Source organism: Dunckerocampus dactyliophorus, chromosome 13 (genome assembly GCF_027744805.1).
Source record: "Dunckerocampus dactyliophorus isolate RoL2022-P2 chromosome 13, RoL_Ddac_1.1, whole genome shotgun sequence".
Taxonomy (NCBI): domain Eukaryota; kingdom Metazoa; phylum Chordata; class Actinopteri; order Syngnathiformes; family Syngnathidae; genus Dunckerocampus; species Dunckerocampus dactyliophorus.
Genome location: NC_072831.1, coordinates 8,975,784 through 8,995,296, shown reverse-complemented (window position 1 = coordinate 8,995,296; position 19,513 = coordinate 8,975,784). Strand labels below are relative to the sequence as shown.

Below are 19,513 nucleotides of genomic sequence, written 5' to 3'. Positions count from 1 at the left end.
ATAGTGTTGTAGTAATTAAGGCAACATGTAGGTAGCGTTAATAAGCCCAAGTGTTGTGTCTACTGTTCGCTCCCCCGAGCTTCATAAAATAGTAAGATCCGCCCACTCCTTGCCATAAATAATGTCACTGGTGGAGCAGAGCCCACACACACGCACGCTCACACGCTTTGCTGTTAGCGTGCGTGGCCTTTATCTTTCTGCTTGAATACCACCATCATCATCATTACGTCTGACAACAAAATACAAAATGTGTAGATTTAGTAGACCGAGATGGACTTACTGTTACAGGGGACCGTCGGCATCTAGCGCCACCTAGCTATGGTCCATAGAGCATCATGTAACCACGCAATACGATTTTTAAAAAAAGTTAAATATTTAACTTTAATGCACTCTTCTTTGACCTCCTATTTAAAATCCACTTTTTCGATGGTGCGTGGTTTTATTTTGCTGTGTTCTGCTTCCTTGATGGAGAGGGACGGGGCGTGGCCTGTCAGATCAACGGGGTTATGTTCTGATTACTTTTTTTTCAATGACTTTTCTTCCGTCACCTCGCCCGCCGAAGTCATGCTGAGTTGTCACGTGACCTGTTGTTGCCTGTTGCGAGCATAGACATGCTGTAGGACGCCGCATCGAGCGCTGAGCCGGCCGTTGACGTCGCAGCCATATTGGATGGGTCACGCCTGGGCTGTAATGAATAGCGCTTACTTTCATAAAGCGCCTTTCTACAAATAAATTTTAGTTAATTCCTCTCGTTTATACATTTACACACTCACTACTATACTTGGGAAATAGTTAGGCTTTGATTGTTTTTGGCTAACAGCGCAGCCTTGACCCATCCAATATGGCGGCGGCGTTGACGTATCGCAGCAGTGGACAAACCCACTCGATGCGGCGTCTATGGCTATGGCTGCGAGACCGTAAACGCACATGGTTGTCATGGAATATATGTATGTAGATACAGTGGAACCTTGGTTAGCGTCATTCAACCGTTCCAGAAGGTCCGATCCTAACCCCAAAGGATGCTAACGGAATACATTTTTCCCATAAGAAATAATGTAAGTCCAATTTAGTTGTTTCAGAAAGCCAAAATGTTAACACAAAAGACATTTTGATTGCTCTACGAAAATATTTGATATATAAATAGGGAATTCTACTAATTGTGGTCGGGTCTGGGATATACAGTATATATATACACACAGTACAATTACTGCATATACACACACACACACATACATATGTATATATATATATATATATATATATATATATATATATATATATATATACACACATACACACACTGGGTTCTCTACTTACGAACATCCGACTTGCGAACATTCGAAGATACAAACGCAAGCTGACTGGTCTATATTTTCATGTATTTTGCCTTGTAGTAACTCCGTATTTATACTGCTACATGCTTGACCAGTAGAGGGCACTGTGACACAGCTAATGGGACCAACAGGTAGAGGAAGACGGTGGGGAGAGAGTGTAAGGGAGAAATGGAAAGCTAAACTGTAGTTGTACAATGCAACCCGGACAGAGCGTGTGATTAAAGTTTATGAAGAGTTAATAGGCCTGCTTAATTCTACACCACCCACAGAACACTACCTCTTTTAGAAGAGTCTAACGGCGACGACCATTTGTCCTTTTTTCAATAACTCCTCCTCCACCACCACTACCACCATGCTAGGGCACACCTGTGCACTAATCATGGTGTCTAATCAGCATCTTGATATGGCACACCTGTGAGGTGGGATGGATTATCTCAGCAAAGGAGAAGTGCTCACTATCAGATTTAGACAGATTTGTGAACAATATTTGAGAGAAATGGTGATATTGTGTATGTGGAAAAAGTTTTAGATTTTTGAGTTGATCTCATAAAAAATGGGAGCAAAAACAAAAGGGTTCCGTTTATATTTTTGTTGCGCGTATATAAATGCATAGTCAGGGCCAAAGTATTGAAAATGACACAAATGTTAATTTTCACCAAGTCTGCTTGTTTTTATGATGGCAATTTGCATACTCCAGAATGATAAGATGAATGGCAATTACTTGCAAAGTCCCTCTTTGTCATGAAAATGAACTTAAAAAACTTTTTTTTTTTAATTTTACTGCATTTCAGCCCTGCCACAAAAGGACCAGCTGACATTATGTTAGCGATTCTCTGGTTAAAATACAGCAGGTGAGAATGTTGACAAAGGCTGGAGATGACTCTGTCATGCTGACTAAGTTCGAATAACTGACTGGAAGTTTTAAAAAGAAGGGTGACGCTTGAAATCTTTGTTTTTCCTCTGTTAACCGTGTTTACCTGCAAGGAATTGTATGCAGTCATTGTTTAGCACAAAAAGGGCTTCACAGGCAAGGATATTGCTGCTGGTAGGATGGCACCCAAAGCAACCACTTATTACATCATTAACAACTTCAAGGAGAGTGGTTCACTTGTTGTGAAGAAGGCTTCAGGGCGCCCGAGAAAGTCCATCAGGACTGTCTCTTAGCTGTGGGATCGGGGCACCACCAATGCAGCGCTTGCTCAGGAGGTAGCAGGCAGGCACGAGTGCATCTGCTCGCACAGTGAGGTTGTCTTTAATAAGCGTGACATTATTTTTGCTAATCAGACAATAAAATACATGGAAATGTCATACAGGAGGCACTTGCAGTACCGATGCATCCTGAAGGGCTGGGGGGCGTGCGTGAGCCGGAACGTGCTTGTCACTGAAGTCCTTTCACAGAGGAAAAGCCAGCGTTCGTTTTTTTTTTTTTTTTTTTGCTAGCTAATGCTACCAAAAATGAAATGAATTTGACTGCCACGATGGAGGAATATATTCCCAAACTCACCAGGAGGTCTGATGAGTCTGAGGTCTTTTAGTATCACAACTTTTCCAGGAGAAAGAACGACTGCATGTACTTCATATACAAATAAAATGTAAGAACACAAATGGGTCTAAGAAGTATCTGAAAACTTTTTTTTAGTATTCTCTTTTTATGGTTACCCTGTTAATGAGCAACATGTATTCAGATGAAAAAAAACTCCAAAGATGTCAGTGCCTCAAGAGCCATGAACCTCACCGCACTTCACTTCAAGTGTACGTGTACAGTACGTGTGTGTCGGCTTGTGTTCAGCACGCGTCCTGATAGGTTGGAGTTAGCGATTAGCCTGACAAGCGTGCCCACGTCCACGTGTAACATCATAACCACGCCCTATAGCAAATGTGCCCTAATGGCCACGCCCCCTGCTGCTTGTCTATCATCACGATGATGTCACAAAGTTGTTAAATGCATATTTACATCAGCTAATGTACCCTTTTGACGAACACAGTTTGGTGAAAAAGAATACAGCCAAACTACTACACACATGTAGTTTAAGTCGCGGCCACTAGAAGGAGCAGTGAGGCACACGTTACGGTTTTATCCCAGCATAATTGTCAGCATATTTGTGCAAGAAACTACTGAAGTTGTCATCGTCACAACATTGATATGCTTTCTTTCTGCGAACGAAGACGTGTTTACACTTTTAAAAGACGACATACGCGTTCATGTGTTTGCAATCACGGGGAAGAAGCCCCCAGTCACGCATGCGCAAGTCTGTCCACTCGGCGCGCCTCGTGTGCTCGCGCGGCTCTGCGCTCAGTGCGCGTCCATCAGTCAGAGAGCTACCATGATCTTCACCAGAGGACTCTCTCACAGGAAGACACCCGACAAAGCTGCAGCACCCCAGCGACGGCAGCATGCCGGGCGGCAAGAGAGGCCTGGTGGCGCCGCAGAACACTTTTCTGGAGAATATCGTGAGGAGGTCCAGTGGTAAGATACCAGCATGCTTCAGTAGTATTGGTCGTGTAAGGCTACTGTTTGGAAAGTCATGTGCACTTCTAACTCAATGTTTATTGGTTCACTTATTTATTATATATTCCAAAAGTTCGTCACATCCTCGTGAAATGTTAATTAATGAAATTAAAGCCGATAAGAATATTAACACTTAACTTTTGTCAGTTTAGTTTAGTGGCTGAAACAGTTAATAAAGCACAAAGCTGAACTTTAGGGAAATCAGTTCAAGTGTTGTCGTTTGAGTGTCCTTGTGTGCACGATGAATACGCAGCTACATGAAAAAAACATTTTACCATCTCACTGATTTATTGCCGTCAATTTCATTTGGTGTGTAGAGGTTAATTTAAATTAAATTATGCTTAAAATTTAACAGAAAAAAATAATACGCCAAATGCACATGGTTTAAAATTTAGTGCCTTAAAATACGATGTTTTCAAATTCGCTGTGTTAAAATATTATATTCAGTGCAAACAAATGTGATGTTTCAAAAGTCACAGATACACTTCCGGTTTTTGCGAGACTCGTGCCACGTGACTACACTTTTAACACCTGATTTGCTGGCGCTGAGACGAGATCAGTTGCTTTAGTCGTAATTTACTGGAAGTGTACCTGTGAGTTTTGAAAGATCTAAATTATTTGCACTGAAAACTGAACCCCTATATATGAACAAAATGAATTTTAAAACGCATTTTAACAGCTGAATTTCCAAACACATTGGTTCGATTTAGTTTATTTTTCAATTACGATTTCTTTTATTCAGTTACTTTTATGTCACAAAATTTCAGTTCACAAAATTCAAATGCAACAAATTCAGTAACATAAATTCGGTGTCTAACAAAAGTCTTTGGAAAATAAAGAACTAAATTATAACCTACAAACACTTTGACTGAATGGGTGAAAAAGGTTGTGCAGTACTTGGCTGCAACCAGCAAAGGCACTGTTTGAGGTCAGCGTCCATGATGACGCAGTTCCTCAGTGCATCATAATATTGCATGTGCAAAAATGAGAATTGAATCCAGTTCCTTTCCACCATCCATCAACGTTAAGTTCATGTTTCAATTCATTTCACAATGCTTGGAATGGATTTGAAAATGTTTATGAGTGAGCCTCGAATGTCCGCGTACTTGCAATGGACAATAAAGTTTATTCGACTGTGATTGTGAGAGCGTTTGGACTGAAGCGACGTGATCAGCACATTTCGCTTTTGGACTTAATGGACTGGCTGCTGCTGCTGCTGCTATTACTGCTGTTGCTGAGTCATGTTTTGTGATTTAAGAGACAATCCTCGTCCTCCTTTGGAACAAAAAAATCATCAGTCATAAACTTACTTTTGGAAGAGAAACGCCCCCCCCCCCCCCCCCCCCCAAAAAAAAAACCTCTAAAGTGACCTGAAGGACATTCAGTAGGGTTTCCGCTGCATGTAATGGGTCGTGGCGTAGCGCCAGGGTAAAATAAAAGCCGCCTTAGATTTTTTTTTTTTAAATTTTACGTGAAAACAATGTGAAGTAATACAGTGTATGAGTGGACATCCACGCTAAATCAGGGGTGCCCATTATGGCGATCGAAGGTAGTGTGAGTCGCGTGTCACCCACATCATAAACGTCACTTTGTAAATGTCAAATGACATCAGTCAGCTGACATTAATCCTGGTTCGCTCTTGTGCTTCGGCGGCAAAAAAAAGTGGCGAACAGATGTCGGCAACCACACACAGATAAAGCAACTTTCAACTATATTATTCCATTTACGGATCAACTAAGTGCGCGGTAAGATGCCTGTATCCATAACAAAAGTTATCTGTTCACTTCGCTAGTTATGTAGAAGAAAAGTCAATTTTTTTCATTTTGGCATCCTGAACTCCACTATGGAAATGTGTGTTTTCTCCAAGTTTGTTTGTCAAACTGCTATTTCACACTGAACTGGAAAATGTGCCCATTGCTGAAAGCTTTTTAATATGTTGCCTTGACTTCGGCTGCATTTTTTTTTTTGCATAATCCTTTTCATTTCTCGTATACAATATCTGTAATGTTTGACAGCAAATGCTAACTGGACGTAATACATAAAGTGTGTGTACAATGAACGCTACGTCGCTATTTTCACTGACGTGCTACTCCGTTTTCTGTACACAACTATTGAGCAATTATGTGTAATTATCTTTATTATATATCACTTTGATTTGAATTGTGAATTACTGAATGATATCAACTATTTTGATGACCTGTAAAGTCTGAAAGTGTGAATGTGAAATACTAATCATTAGTATTTCGTATAGTCCTTTATATAGTAGCTTACCGCTTAGATTTTATATATGTGCATGGCTCAGATATAGGGTACCCAAGTGTTACATTTAAAATTTCAAACTCGTGGATAGACCTTGGTAATGTTATGAACACAAACTTCAAACATTGCAAAACACACACACACCCAACATACCAGAGCTCGAGACATCTTCCATTTCCCATAGCAACCCTCCGAAGTTCACTCTTTCTTTGATGTAATGTACATAACTCGGTGTCCACTTTAGTTGCAGAGTTGAGTAATTATTCCATGAATATATACCATTGTAATCATCATGGGGTTTGTTTTTCCATGGAATTATGTTCTTCAAAATTTTCATCGGCAGGCGGACACGAAGGTTATGTACCTTTCACTAATGATTACACGACAGTTATTTTTTTTTACACTGAAAATATTTGAGTAAAACACATTAGAAACCAATTTCAGACATCATTCTTTAATTCTAAGTAGAAATCATGACAGAATTATCAGAGAAAATATTGTTAATTTCACAACAAAAGTAGACATGCTTTACATGCAACATTTCAATGTCCAAATATAGACCCTTTTTTACAACATAGCCGTGCTAGCGCAAAATAAAAACATGAACAGGCATAATTTATGGTTTGGTAAGCTTCCTCACTCTATAAACGTCGGAGTGATAGGGATAGTACACATTGTTAGAACAACTATTTCAAATACTACTCAAGTGAAGTTGAAGACAGCAAATCTGTTGATCTGAGCCATGCACACATGCTATAGTAGATGTACTGTAGGTCATTTTAATTGTGAGCACCGCTGATATACAGCACATGTACAATGTACATAAATACTCATATTTATAAATATACTAAAGAAGTATATTCTCTATGTTTATAGTCGGAGGTAGATTTCAGGACATGGTCATATTAAAAGTAGCCCACAGGCTGAAGAAGTGTGAGCACCCCTCTGCTATATGCTGTATATATAGCATGTATAGCCTATTATTTACATATTGACCACAATTAGTTGGAAATGAAATAACAATATCAAATATGATAAAAATGTTTCAGTATGTTTTATTTTGAAAAGCGCCTGTTTGCCCTGTTGCACTTGACAGATAAGAAGAGGAAGAAAAGGCAGAGAGAAAGGTGTTTAACGTTAATGAATGCATTTGTTGTTCGAGCCTGTGAAAACGACCCTAATGTTGACATTATTGCCGACGGTAAATTTAAATATTAAAAGAAAAATTGCTGCCACAGCGACGCGGCGGCGGCAGTTGTCTGCCTCCCACGCGGCCCACCACCACAGCTTCAAAAAATCCTAGGGGAAACCCTGTTCAGACACACTTAGTCCTGTTGATGGAGATGGACTTTTCTTCCTGGATGTGTATCACATATGGGAAATGTGAGGAATCTTACCCTTTTTCGTTGTTTAAAAACATTATGAAATATAAGGATGTAATGAAACAGCCATAAAAAGGAGAACAACTCCTTACTTGTCTTGCACACTGGAAAGGAGAGACGGGCTTATTGGGAGGAGGAAGTCTCAGTAATGAGACCACGACACTGCTTAGTTATCGCTGTCCATTACATCGGAGCAGATCCTTTCACATGTTCAAGGATACCATCCTTATCCTTCATATTGGTTGTGGCGTTTGAGCGTAGTCTACAGCCAATGTTGGTTTTCCCACTTTCTGCTTTTGCAGACGATGTGGTCCTTTTGGCCTCATGGAAAATGGATGGAATTAATGTTACTTCACTTTCACTAACCTTTTCTTCGACACTATGCCATCAGAAGAGTCTGCCTCGCGTTTGGGAGACATAATAAAGGGAAATAAGTTAGCTAAAAAGAACAAAAGTGTTGCACGACGACGTATTCCAGTGTTTCTCACAGGCCGTCCTTGTCTGATTTGACACACGGGCATGTAACGGTAAACGATGCTGTAGGAGACAGAAATAACGTTGAGGGATACGAAACGTGAGTATAAAGCATGAAAAGCAAAATGAATATGTTTCGAAATACATATGAACTTTCTTCTGTCGCTTCTTTTTGTCGTTTAACGTCACATGCAACACAGAGCCTGGGGAGGGGTCCACAGTAGCACTCGGTGCTCGCTGAGAAGAGCGATGCGGGCTTTCATGTCTGTCTCCAAAAGTTTCCAATAACGCACGAAAAAGTCGCAAGATTTGTTTCTGGTCACTTTTTTTGAAAAGCGAAATCATGAGGGGTCTGAATACTCTATAGCGACAAAGTCACGAAGTTGGTTGCTACATCTTCTTATTCTCTGGCAGACCAGGTGCGTATGAGGTCAGAGTTACAGTGCCATCTACAGTGCGGAGTTGTAACAACAACCTCCATTCACAGGCAGCCCCTTTTATAATGTGTTTATAATGTGTTTATGTGCAAGGGCCAACAAGTAGTGCCAAATCTATTTGTGGTGGTCCGGATTTATTTGTGACAGTATGAATGTAAAACTATTCTTCCAACACACGCAAGTAAGTAGTTTTTTGTTGTTGTACAATATTAGTCATTTACAGGAGTGCATACTAACCAGGAAACATAGAACAAGGACCGCCTGTAGTGATGGGCCACATTGAATTTAATGTTACGAGAGTAAAGGCGTAAATTGACGATAATAAAGTCGTACATTTGCGAGAAATAAAGTCGTTATATTATGTGCCATTATGTCATACGTGTCAGAAGGAAAATAGGAAGGAAGGCAAGCTTTTATTTGTAACCTGGCAGCAAAAACAGCACAAGCATATTAGCCTGTCTAGCCCTTCTCACTTTCGCCTTCCTTATCCCGCCCCCTCCACATGCCCAAGGCCAAAGGTCACATAAGCCCCCCCTTTTCGTAGCTGTCTCTGCCTGTAATGAGATTTTTCTCGTAAATTTTTTACTTTATTCTCGTAATATTACAATTTTTTTCTCGTAAATTTACAACTTTAGTCTCAAAATCTCAGATTATTTTAATATTCGGTCGTAGCAGGCATTGCCTGAGACAGCTATGAAAAGGGGGGGCTTATGTGACCTTTATTCTTGTAAATGTATGACTTTTTCGTAAATGTCCGACTTTTCTTCTTGTAAATTTACTACTTTATTCTCAAAATCTCAGATTTTTTTTTTTTAATACTCCCTCGTACTGGTGTGTTCAAGTACTGTAGGAATTTCTTTCATCCACGTGTCAGTCATGTGGACAGAATACACATTTGTCGACACTGTCTTTGTTTGCGTGTGCGAAATTGCGCACTGCTCTTGTGTTCTCTACGCAGGGGAAATCCTTGCTGCTCAGAAAAATAAAATCCAAACTTAACTGTAAATAAAATGAACACATAACAATTTATTCTGTGCCATTTTGCAATGCAACTCCACGAGTGACAGGCGACAACAAGCGGTAAAAACACACAATGACACAATGTTTGTACGCCAGTCAGTTCATTAACAGCGCGTTGCGTAGTACATGTCTGTTTTGCAGGTTAGCGTGTAGCTAATGGTGCAGCAGAGTCAACAGAGCTAAATGCTGCTCGCTGACACGTCTGATGGCAAAAGGAACGGGAAGTGCCACTCATCCACTCACCACGCTAAAGTTGAAAAAGTTCTTTTAAGGTGGACTGGCTGTCAGTATGTGGGAACAGAAAAACAAGAGTTGAGTCTGGGTGAGATTTTTTCTGTTTCGAATGAGAAAGGGCTGCTCTGAGACAGTTTTTCTGAGTGAAAAGTGTGGACGAAATGAGTGGCTTAACAATGCATTGAGGAACCAGCCAGGTAACCACCAAAAAACCTAACAAAAACATTCCACTGCAGCCAAGGGGCAACCAATAGAAGCTCAAAACCAGATTAAAAAAAAAAAACATTTTCATAACATTTTGGGAACAAAAAAATGGCTAGCTGGGATGCTTTTATTTTGATGGCTGGACTTGATGACCGAATACAGGAAGTGTTACGCCGAGTTTGCCCGAGTGATGCCGGTGATGGTTTTCTTCTGTTGACATTTTGTTATTTGAATTTTTTATGGAGAAACACAAACAGCAAATGTGGCATCACTTTCAAGTACATTTCCAGGATGAAACAGCGCCAGAACACGCACGCTGCTGCAAAACGATAAGGAAATAAAAGTATACATGGTTAACAAAATAAATGGTCAAAAAAGGGAAAGAAATGGAAAACAAAATGATGCAGTAGGTGTTTCCTACATCAGTGGTCCCCAACCTTTTTTGACCCACGGACCGGCTTGTGTTCCTACAAATCTCCCCGGGGGGGCGGGGGTCGTACATTATAGCGATCTAATTTATCCTATTTATTATGTATTGTGTAAAACTAAGACATAAATAACATCAAATTAAAAGCACAAAATGAATGCCGACCCACCATCCACCAGTTCACGCCTGGAGTTTTTCCAGAGAGATGATTACATGGCTGTTTGACGTGTGTGGTAAAAGGCAGTGTGCTAGCATGAATTAACTTGAGACAAATGTACACATTAGCACTCAATAAGTCATCAAAACTTACCTTCATGCATTCCCACATAGTATCAGCATTTGACACCAAATATGAGGGGAAAGAAAAATGGTAAAAATACAGTAGTAGTCTATCTGTGCGGCGAGAGATAAAGTTAGCACACGCACAATGGACATGCGTCAAGTGAGACGGATGTAACAGAGAGAATCCGGCCACTTTTCAAAATAAAACATAAAAAAAAATGAAATAATGGAAATTATTTTTTCTTTCTGTGCGGCCCGGTTCTAAATGACCCACGGCCCGGGGGTTGGGGACCTCTGTCCTACAAGATTCAGATTATTAATTGGTTGAGACACTTCCACGGCTTGTTTTGTCTGAGGTGGACAATGAAGAAAGCTACATTTTGAAATACTCCTTGCTGACCTTTTGAACCCACTCTTATACAAAATACCACAGAATGGAAGTTGGACTACCTTCGGTCGGTGTTATACTAGAAGTGTGCACATCTGATGGCGCTCACTGAGGTCCACGGAATGCTCAGGTTGCTTGTGTGCATGCGCAGGCGCTTGAAAAATGAGCGGGAACATGGCGGGAACATGGCATGGCATTGAAATCGAAGAGGTTTAAAGGAGACCACGCGACCTGTCGGATGCTTCCTGCGGTTGATGTCATGGAGTCGATGTCATGGCGTTGATGTGTATTTTCTTCCCGCAGAGACGAGCTTCCTGCTGGGCAACGCTCAGATTGTGGAGTGGCCCGTCGTTTACAGCAATGACGGATTCTGCAAGCTGTCTGGATTCCACCGAGCCGATGTCATGCAGAAGAGCAGCACCTGCAGGTCAACACCATGATGATGATTATTCTAAGTAGTAGTGGTATCGGTGTTATTATTATACATTTAATTAATATTCATATTACTTATTTTGTTCATATTATTAATATTAATAGTTAGTATTATCATTGTTGTTATCCTTTTCATTTACCTTTGATAAATTGATAAACATTTTAAGCACAAGATGTGTACCACTATCAGTAATTTCTAAAAAAAAAAACGGAGAAGAGGTTTAAATAAGGATTAAATAAGCTCTGCTTCTTCCTACTACTTTTCGGACATGTTGAACGGTGTGAAGTACTTCCATGTTTTCCAGGTTTTTCATGTTGGCAACCAAACCATGACCATTATTATTCATATTAACAGTAGTGCTAGTACTAGTATTCGTATATAATGCCAAGTTTTGTAGACATTTGCTGAGCAGCAGTTTGAAGTGATTGGAAGAGATAAGAAATGAATCTCGTTTCCTCGTCCCGCTCCCACTCGCCTGTCAGTCAAAGCATTGGGCCAGAACGTTCTCCCTGGAAGGTTGGGCCAAGTGGAAGCACGGGGATGTACCTTGATGACCAATCCCACGAGGCAGGCTTGATTCTGTTTCATCACATCACACGGAACCATCTTACTGGAGTAGCTGATGAGTCATGTGACTTCGAAGGCAGAAACACACTGAGGTCACTTTTGGTTGTTTCCTGATCAAGTGTGACATCATCAAGCTGTGACCTAAATATTCCCATGAGGAGAACAAGGCTGGTTGTCATGGTTACCATGTTAGTGGAGCTGTAAAGACGTCTTCCCAGACGTCCAGGAGGAATTTTCATGAGGAAAGCTTTTCTGAGAGTTCCATCACTCGCAGAAGAGCAACCAGAGCCTTCATGCCGACAGGAAGTGATGTCAGGGTGACGAGTTGTTGTCTTTTTGCAGTTTTATGTACGGAGAACTGACGGACAAGAAGACCATCGACAAAGTGCGGCAGACCTTCGACAACTATGAGTCCAACTGCTTTGAGATCCTCCTCTACAGGAAGAACCGTGAGTTGCATTCATCTTCATGTTCATCTTCATCATCACTCTGAGGATGCTAATAACCATGCTAAACTAACACTTACATTAAGTCCTTTGGAGTGCGTACGTGTGTTCACACTTAGAACAATGGCAAAATTCAGTGCAATGTCACGACCCAGATGTTGCGCTCAACACTCAAAAAGTTGAGTGCACTCGATGGACTTGAATGGAATACTTGTCAGTACACTTCAGCAAATTGTACTCAGTTCCTGAGTGTGGGAATTTTGACAGTGTAGTGCTGTCCCAAATCCATTAGTCATTACACACTTACTGGAAATAACAGTCGCTTATTTATCCACTTCTTCTCTCCTTTTAATGGTGAATTGCAACCATCATTTGCAACCACTCAAGATTCTTTATGGTCAATTTTGTACATATACTGGACATACTGTTTCTCTAGAATTTACTGTTTCTCTCTTGCTGTACTTGGAGCTAATCAATAAGGAATAAAAAGGCCAAAAATTAAATATTAAACAGACTAAAAATGAAAAACTATGCAGTAGGGAAAGGCAGTCTGTACAAAGAGGAAGTCTTTGTGCAAGTAACAGCAGAGGTATCTCTTGTTGACTGGGCAGGTTACTGTCCAGAGGCAGTGAGGCTTCATTCATTTTTTGCTCATATGTGACCTGTATCTGATTTTTTCATGTCAATGTGAACGGTACAATTCTGATTTTTTTTCAAATGCGACTCAGGCCTCATATGTCGCTATAAATCAGATCCGACCAACTGGAGTCTGAACGGTCAGGTGGCATACAGTATATCCGACCTATACATTACCGTGCAAGACTTGGATAAAGGTAAAAGGCAAAAGTTCTTCTTGTCATCCGAAAATGATTTTTAAAATGTGTCAGTGAAGCAGCTCATGGCAGTCTCCCACCAGTCCTGGCTCCGACATCCAACCACACGCTGCAGTCCTCCACAAGCTGCCATAGCCAAAATTCTTGCCGTCTTTCTTCTTAATCTTCTACGCAGAATAAGTTGATTAACAAAATATTGACTCCCATTGCACAAAATCCGTGAAATTACCACAAACGCGTTAAAGGAGAGTACAGTGCGCACACACTGCAGCAATCTTTACTTCCGTACACACACGGAAATGTGTGACGTTGTGCTTTTGTGCATGCACGTCACTTCCCGCATTTTTTGTGAACAACCACATAAAATATTGTATCTCAACAAAAAGTCTGAATTGGGCATCATACCCTGCAGTGTGAATGTAGCCATTGTCCCTCCATTTCTGCTACGTATCCAAGATGGCGACAATTAAGGGTGGTAAGTGTCCATCAGTGCACATTCACCATTTTGATTGTGCAACATCAGCGAACTGACAGCGCGCTGCATTTTGCCATACTTGTCTGTGCGAGCGCACTTATGCACTCAAAAGACCAACTGTCTGTGCTAGGGGTAGTCACGTCGATCGGCCACCATCAATGTCGGGCAATTTCCGTGGAAAAGCACGTGACGGGCATACGCCGATAAATGCCTGTCAACGGCGATCACAAAAGCCGATTGCCTCTGGCTAGCACAATTGCAGCCTGCAACCTCTCGCGATTCCTGTGCGCGGTGTCGTGTCTTGGAGGAGTGTCCCCCGCTCACTTTCCTTCACACTGCGCAGGCGTGCCAAAGCCAAAACAAACATGTCCGCCGCGTGGAACTTACCTTCCATTTGTGAGAGTGATATGGAGCGAAAAAAACCTTTACTTTAATACGCCATTTGACGGACAAACACTTGACGGAGTTTGGTGTGTTTTCAAGGCTGACGGTGCAGCATCAGTCAAACGGCAGCTAACGCAGCCAAAACGCTGGACAGCACTCGCCCGTATGTGCGTGACAGTCAGAAGGCTCAGCAAATAACCCGAAAAATAATAAAATTAGTAGGACGAGATGACCAGCCTTTCTAAGCGGTGGAAGACACCAGGTTCGCCGGCCGTTCTCTCGCTTGGAGCCCAACCATGTGCCACCTGGAAGTCCTCCATCAGACAACGTGCTCTCACATCCGAAGTCTCCGAAGTCTTTCACCAGTGATATCTGTTCTCTTGAAAAAGGATGTCAAATATGTCTTTGTCTAAATTAAGGTGATTTGTGGTTCCTTTTTTCAGATCATGTAGCCAATAGCAGGGGTGAAGCCGGGAATTTTGGGCCCCATGAAAAACAAATGACATTGGGCCCCCAGCTATTTTTTGGGCCTGGCAGTCAGGGGACCTTGGAATTGTCCTAACTTTTCTTCCTTCTTATAACAGCACTCATCATAAATAGATTGAAATATGTACATTTCTATGTGATCGGTATCAGTGTCGGCCGATGGAAAATCGGGCTCGGCAACATGAAACCCTGATCGGAGCATCCCTAGTCTGTACGCAAGTGCACCAATTGAGACGGAGCCGAGGAGAAAAGTTAGTGAATGCCACGTGACGCGCTCCTTGTCGTTGCAGGAAGTCCGGTGTGGTTCTACATGCAAGTGGCTCCCATCAGGAACGAGAACGACAAGGTGGTCCTGTTCCTGTGCACCTTCAAGGACATCACTCTCTTCAAGCAGCCTATCGAGGATGAAACCACCAAAGGTCAGGTTCTCTTTCTTTGGGGTCAAAGGTTGTTCGGTTGGAGCCACAGGAGGATTTAGGATTGAGAGCGTAGAATTACTCTTAGAGGAGGAAAGGCGGTTAAAGTTCCAGAAATAGAAAGAAAACCGTCTTGGCTTTGAGTCCAATGCTGCGTCTCTGTTGGCGCACTTCCGTACTTACACTTACCACGCCACGAATAGTCGCCATCTTGGCTACGTCACGGAAGGGGAGGGACTAATTTGAGTGAGTGCAATTCACAATTTAAAAGGAGAGAAGAAAGCAAGGAGGTAGAAGCTGCCATTTCCTGTACAATGACGATAAATGATTTGGGACAGCACTACACTGTCAACGTTCACACACTCGGTGTACACAGCATACTTATTGATGCAAGTAGTCCATTTGACACACAGCCCGAGTGTCATGTGGTTGTAGAAGAAGACTTTGAAGTCTGATGTGATCATTCGTGGAAACAATTCCTGGTGTACGTTGCCATGGAGATATGTCGCCTTCCTGCCACGCCGCAACATCTCCGGCTGTCGGCTTGTTGACGTTAAAGGCGCGGACGCGGTCAGGAGTCGTCGGTGTGGTCTTGACTGATGTGCGGTGTCAGCTTCCTGGCCCCCGGGCGCGCCTTCTCTGCACCACTGGAACGTCCCCGCCCTCTCAATTTACCGTACACGCACGTTAACACGTGTTGATGTGTGTGGCTGCTAGAGGCCCCTCCCTCCTGATTTGTATGTTCATCACGCATGTTGAAGGACACGTGACAAAAGACGCTGTTAGTGCTCAGCTAGTGTGTAAGGGCTAACAATGCTAACACAGAACACCTAGAAAATATGCTAGGGTTGACCACCAGGGGGCACAATCATGTCCAGACTGCTGGCTGGTTTTAGGTGGCGTCTGCATTCCAGCGTCGCCTTGTGGAGGCGGTCAGGGTGGTGGGGGGGTTGTGACCGAAGGTCGCCGCAGAGATTGGCCACTGAGGGCGTCGACAGCTGAGTTGGCTGCTGCCGCTCACCGGCGGCGGCGTCTCCGGCTGCGCTGACGGCACGGCACGCCACATCACGTTAGCGTGAGGCAAGCGGCAGAGACACGGCGGCCTGGCAGGAAGGAAGGAACGCTGGGAATGTTCCATGTACTTTATTTCATGGTCGAGTTTTTGTGAGTAAAGTCAAGTCGCTTTCGACAAGCGTGTTAGCATGTATTGGCATGTGTCAGTTTGTCGTTGGCCGGCGTGTTTGATGATGACCGTCCCAAAGTCCACATGACTGCTACTTTGTTAGCTCACAAAATCAAGTGATCGAACGATGCGGTCGTTTGTGTTCCGTCATTACGGTCGATGCAGCTATTAGTCATTGGCCTTCATTGTTAGCTAGCTCTGAGAGGAAATGTCCATCGCAGGGCCACAAATAAATGAAGGTATGGGAAACACTGATGTATATAACGCTTAGAATGTTTAGGTCCAGTGTCCCGCAGGAGGAAAAGCCCTGAAGTGGAAGTTCTTTGGAAGGAAGCTGTTGTAATTTGCGCTGATGCCGCTGGTGAGCACTCCACTTATAATTAACCCCCCGGCCCCAAGTCACCACCCTCCCGGCGTGTCATTGAAGGATGTCCACTTTGGCTGCCGATCCCTGTGCTCCAATGCCAAGTTGAATGTATACAAGAATATAGAAGCAACACAAAGACTAAGTGATCTTCATTGTGAAACTCGACCCCCTTTTTGCTCCGCCGCACAGGAAGGGGGGTGGAGGGCTTCAGGGGGTTAAAAGTGGTCCATTTGTTGCCATCATGCTGGTGCACAAAAGGCCGCTGGACCAGGAAGTGTGTGTATATGAGGAAGTGTGTGTGTGGATATGAGGTGTTGGCACCCTTTCGAATGTTTAGCAGGGTTATTTTTAGCAGCATACAGTAGAATACGCATGTCATGTTTTGATAATTGGGTGTAATGATGACATCAGTCCACTGGGAGCGCTGTTGTTGTCTGACACCCCCTGGTGGCCAGTCCTCACTGGGATTATTTTGCTAGTTAAGGACCGTAAACAGGCCACACAGTTAGCATGTTGGCCACACAGATCTGGAAGACCTGGGTTTGAATCTCCTTCTCCTTGAATTTCCTTCCGACCAAAGTCAGCTGGGATAGGCTCCAGCATACCCCCACGACCCTAATGATGAAGCAGCGCCATAGAAAATGGACCGTAAACAACACTTTACTCTTTAAAGTTGGGGTGCCTAAAGTGCGGCTCGTGGGACATTTCTGGCCAGCAGCTCTTTTTTTTTTTTTAACTGAAAATTGAATTACAAAAAATATTAAGAAAGCAAAAAGGTGTAACGTGAGGAGAAAATGTTGAAATGATGCTAATACATTTCTTTAAATATATGTACAGTAACTCCTTAGCATACTCAACTGACGTTTTTACCCACAGCTTTAACGCCGCTGCCTTAAAGCCTGCTGATTGGACGTTAATGCTGGTTCATGGTTTTGTCCTTCCTGCAGGTTGGACCAAGTTTGCACGTCTGACTCGTGCGCTGACCCAAAACCGCACCACGCTGCAGCAGCTGGCGCCTATCAGCAAGCATGAAGTCAGCCATAAGCAGTCCCGACTGGCTGAGGTGAGCATCTTTAAACCCCCACCATTTCAATTAAAATTTCTGCTGAAATATGCGGTAACCATGGCGACCGGAACCTCCGGTTTAAGACAATTAGATGATGCAACGCAATTAACATGGGACCATCACAAAATATTTTCACTTGAGAAAATACATTGAAGCAGTGTAAAATGATCTCTAACTGTCAGGTTAATGCTAGTTTAAATGAGCTAACATGATAGCTAACAATTGCTAACTGGAGCTACAGTGGTAGCTTTAAAGGTATCTAATACAGCTAAATGGTAAATAATGATGCTCGTGTTAGCAGTACTTTGCGTCCCAGATGGCAAGGTGACTTCAGTGATGATTTAGTATCATTCTGACTCACTAACATTGAAACAATGTGGATTTCTTCACCATAGAGCTGCAATTTCAATTGTTTTTCAGCTAATGTGAACATTGAAATGTTGAAATTTCAACATAACTGAAAATCGGTGTGGTTTCAATGACATTCCAATGATAATACCGGAAGAAATAGGACTCATTTAATGCTGTTCAGTACCTGCATTTCATTAAAATCCTGCTTTATCAACAGTCAGGATGTCATAGGCTTAAAGGACATATGGTTTTATATCGTACAATAGCAGACACATGCTTTTATAACAGAACTCCAACAGGTCGTGTTTTCCACTGCTTGAGCAAAAGCATCATCATTCACAGCAGTGACAAGCAGTTGGCTGAGGGCATCTGAAACAAAAGCACAAACACGCATAAAAATAAAAACCTAATATAATTTACTACGTAAGCAACTTTTGCGTGTGTAAAATACTTCTCAATCTTGTCCATAGCTAAGACACCCTTCCTCGCCATCATGAGTCAATGCTAAATTTGAGTTTTTAAGTTCATTTTCAAAATCTTGGTCATCAAATTGTATTTTTATAAACTGGAAATTCAATGCCGCCGTACCTTGAACTTTGTCTGGAGATGTGTAAGACCGTTCTGATCCCGGATGACTGGCTGGTTGGAAAATTGGGGTTTGAAGAGTTCGTAAAAACACAGGACTTGATGGAAACTGAGGCGTGGATGTTGAGAGTGGCTTGGGACCTTTTATCAGTGAGAAGGATGTACATTTTGGGACACATAATCAGTAAGTAGTGGACCTTTTGAATCAGCGGGTGTTGCGGTCTTTCAACACTAGACACCCTCATCACAGTGTCATCAGTGTCCCATGCCCAATCATGACTAGAGTAGTGCCTGGAAGGGGGTTGGGGGTGGTTATCTTTGGTTATAGATAGTATTTTGTAATATAACAAAGTTCCGTCTATACATAGGAGGCATACTTTAAATGTATTGAAATGATAAGGCATCTTTGAGTAAACTATTGAGTATCATTTGAGTGTCTCATTGACGGACAGAGTGTTGTGGTTTTTGGTAGTCAAGTGTAATGAAATGCTAATGGTGTCTACATGTAGCAAAACAAAGCTAAATGAAGCAATAATGGTGGGAAACGTCACTGACAGTAGCTAACAGGAGCAAGCCTGTGGCCATCACGTCGGCGTGTGTTCTTATTGCTGAAGCCTCTCTGCTCTTTCCATTATTTCTGCACAACTAAATCCTCATATGAAACATTAACTACTACAGTCCAAGCACTTTACCGATGCTGACTGAACACACGCACGCACACACACACACACACACACACACACACACATACACACATCCACAACTGATTCTGTGGATGCATGCCAGCAGTTTCCTTACAGCTTCTCCTGAGTGTCATCAATGTTTCATGCGTGTGTGTTGGAGGCAAACACACAGACCGCCCAAAATGTGGCAAAATAGAACAAGAGAAGGAAGGTGGTCTGCTTGTTCTGTTGGATGGAGGTGTGTGTTTCAATCACGACCACTTTCATCTTCTCAGGAGGACATGTCGT

The 19,513-nt window shown here is 42.4% G+C and overlaps 1 protein-coding gene across 1 annotated transcript in view; it reads left to right on the top strand.

Moving 5' to 3' along the window:
• Positions 1-996: 996 nt before the first annotated feature.
• Positions 997-19,513, top strand: part of kcnh5b (potassium voltage-gated channel, subfamily H (eag-related), member 5b) — a 102,694-nt gene continuing 84,177 nt past the window's right edge. Inside the window, exons 1-6 of the mRNA XM_054796686.1 lie at positions 997-1,055; positions 3,688-3,801; positions 11,254-11,377; positions 12,293-12,399; positions 14,865-14,993; positions 17,488-17,603. Of these exons, the coding sequence (XP_054652661.1) occupies positions 3,729-3,801; positions 11,254-11,377; positions 12,293-12,399; positions 14,865-14,993; positions 17,488-17,603 (549 nt within the window). The 5' untranslated portion in view covers positions 997-1,055; positions 3,688-3,728. The remainder of the gene's footprint in view (positions 1,056-3,687; positions 3,802-11,253; positions 11,378-12,292; positions 12,400-14,864; positions 14,994-17,487; positions 17,604-19,513) is intronic.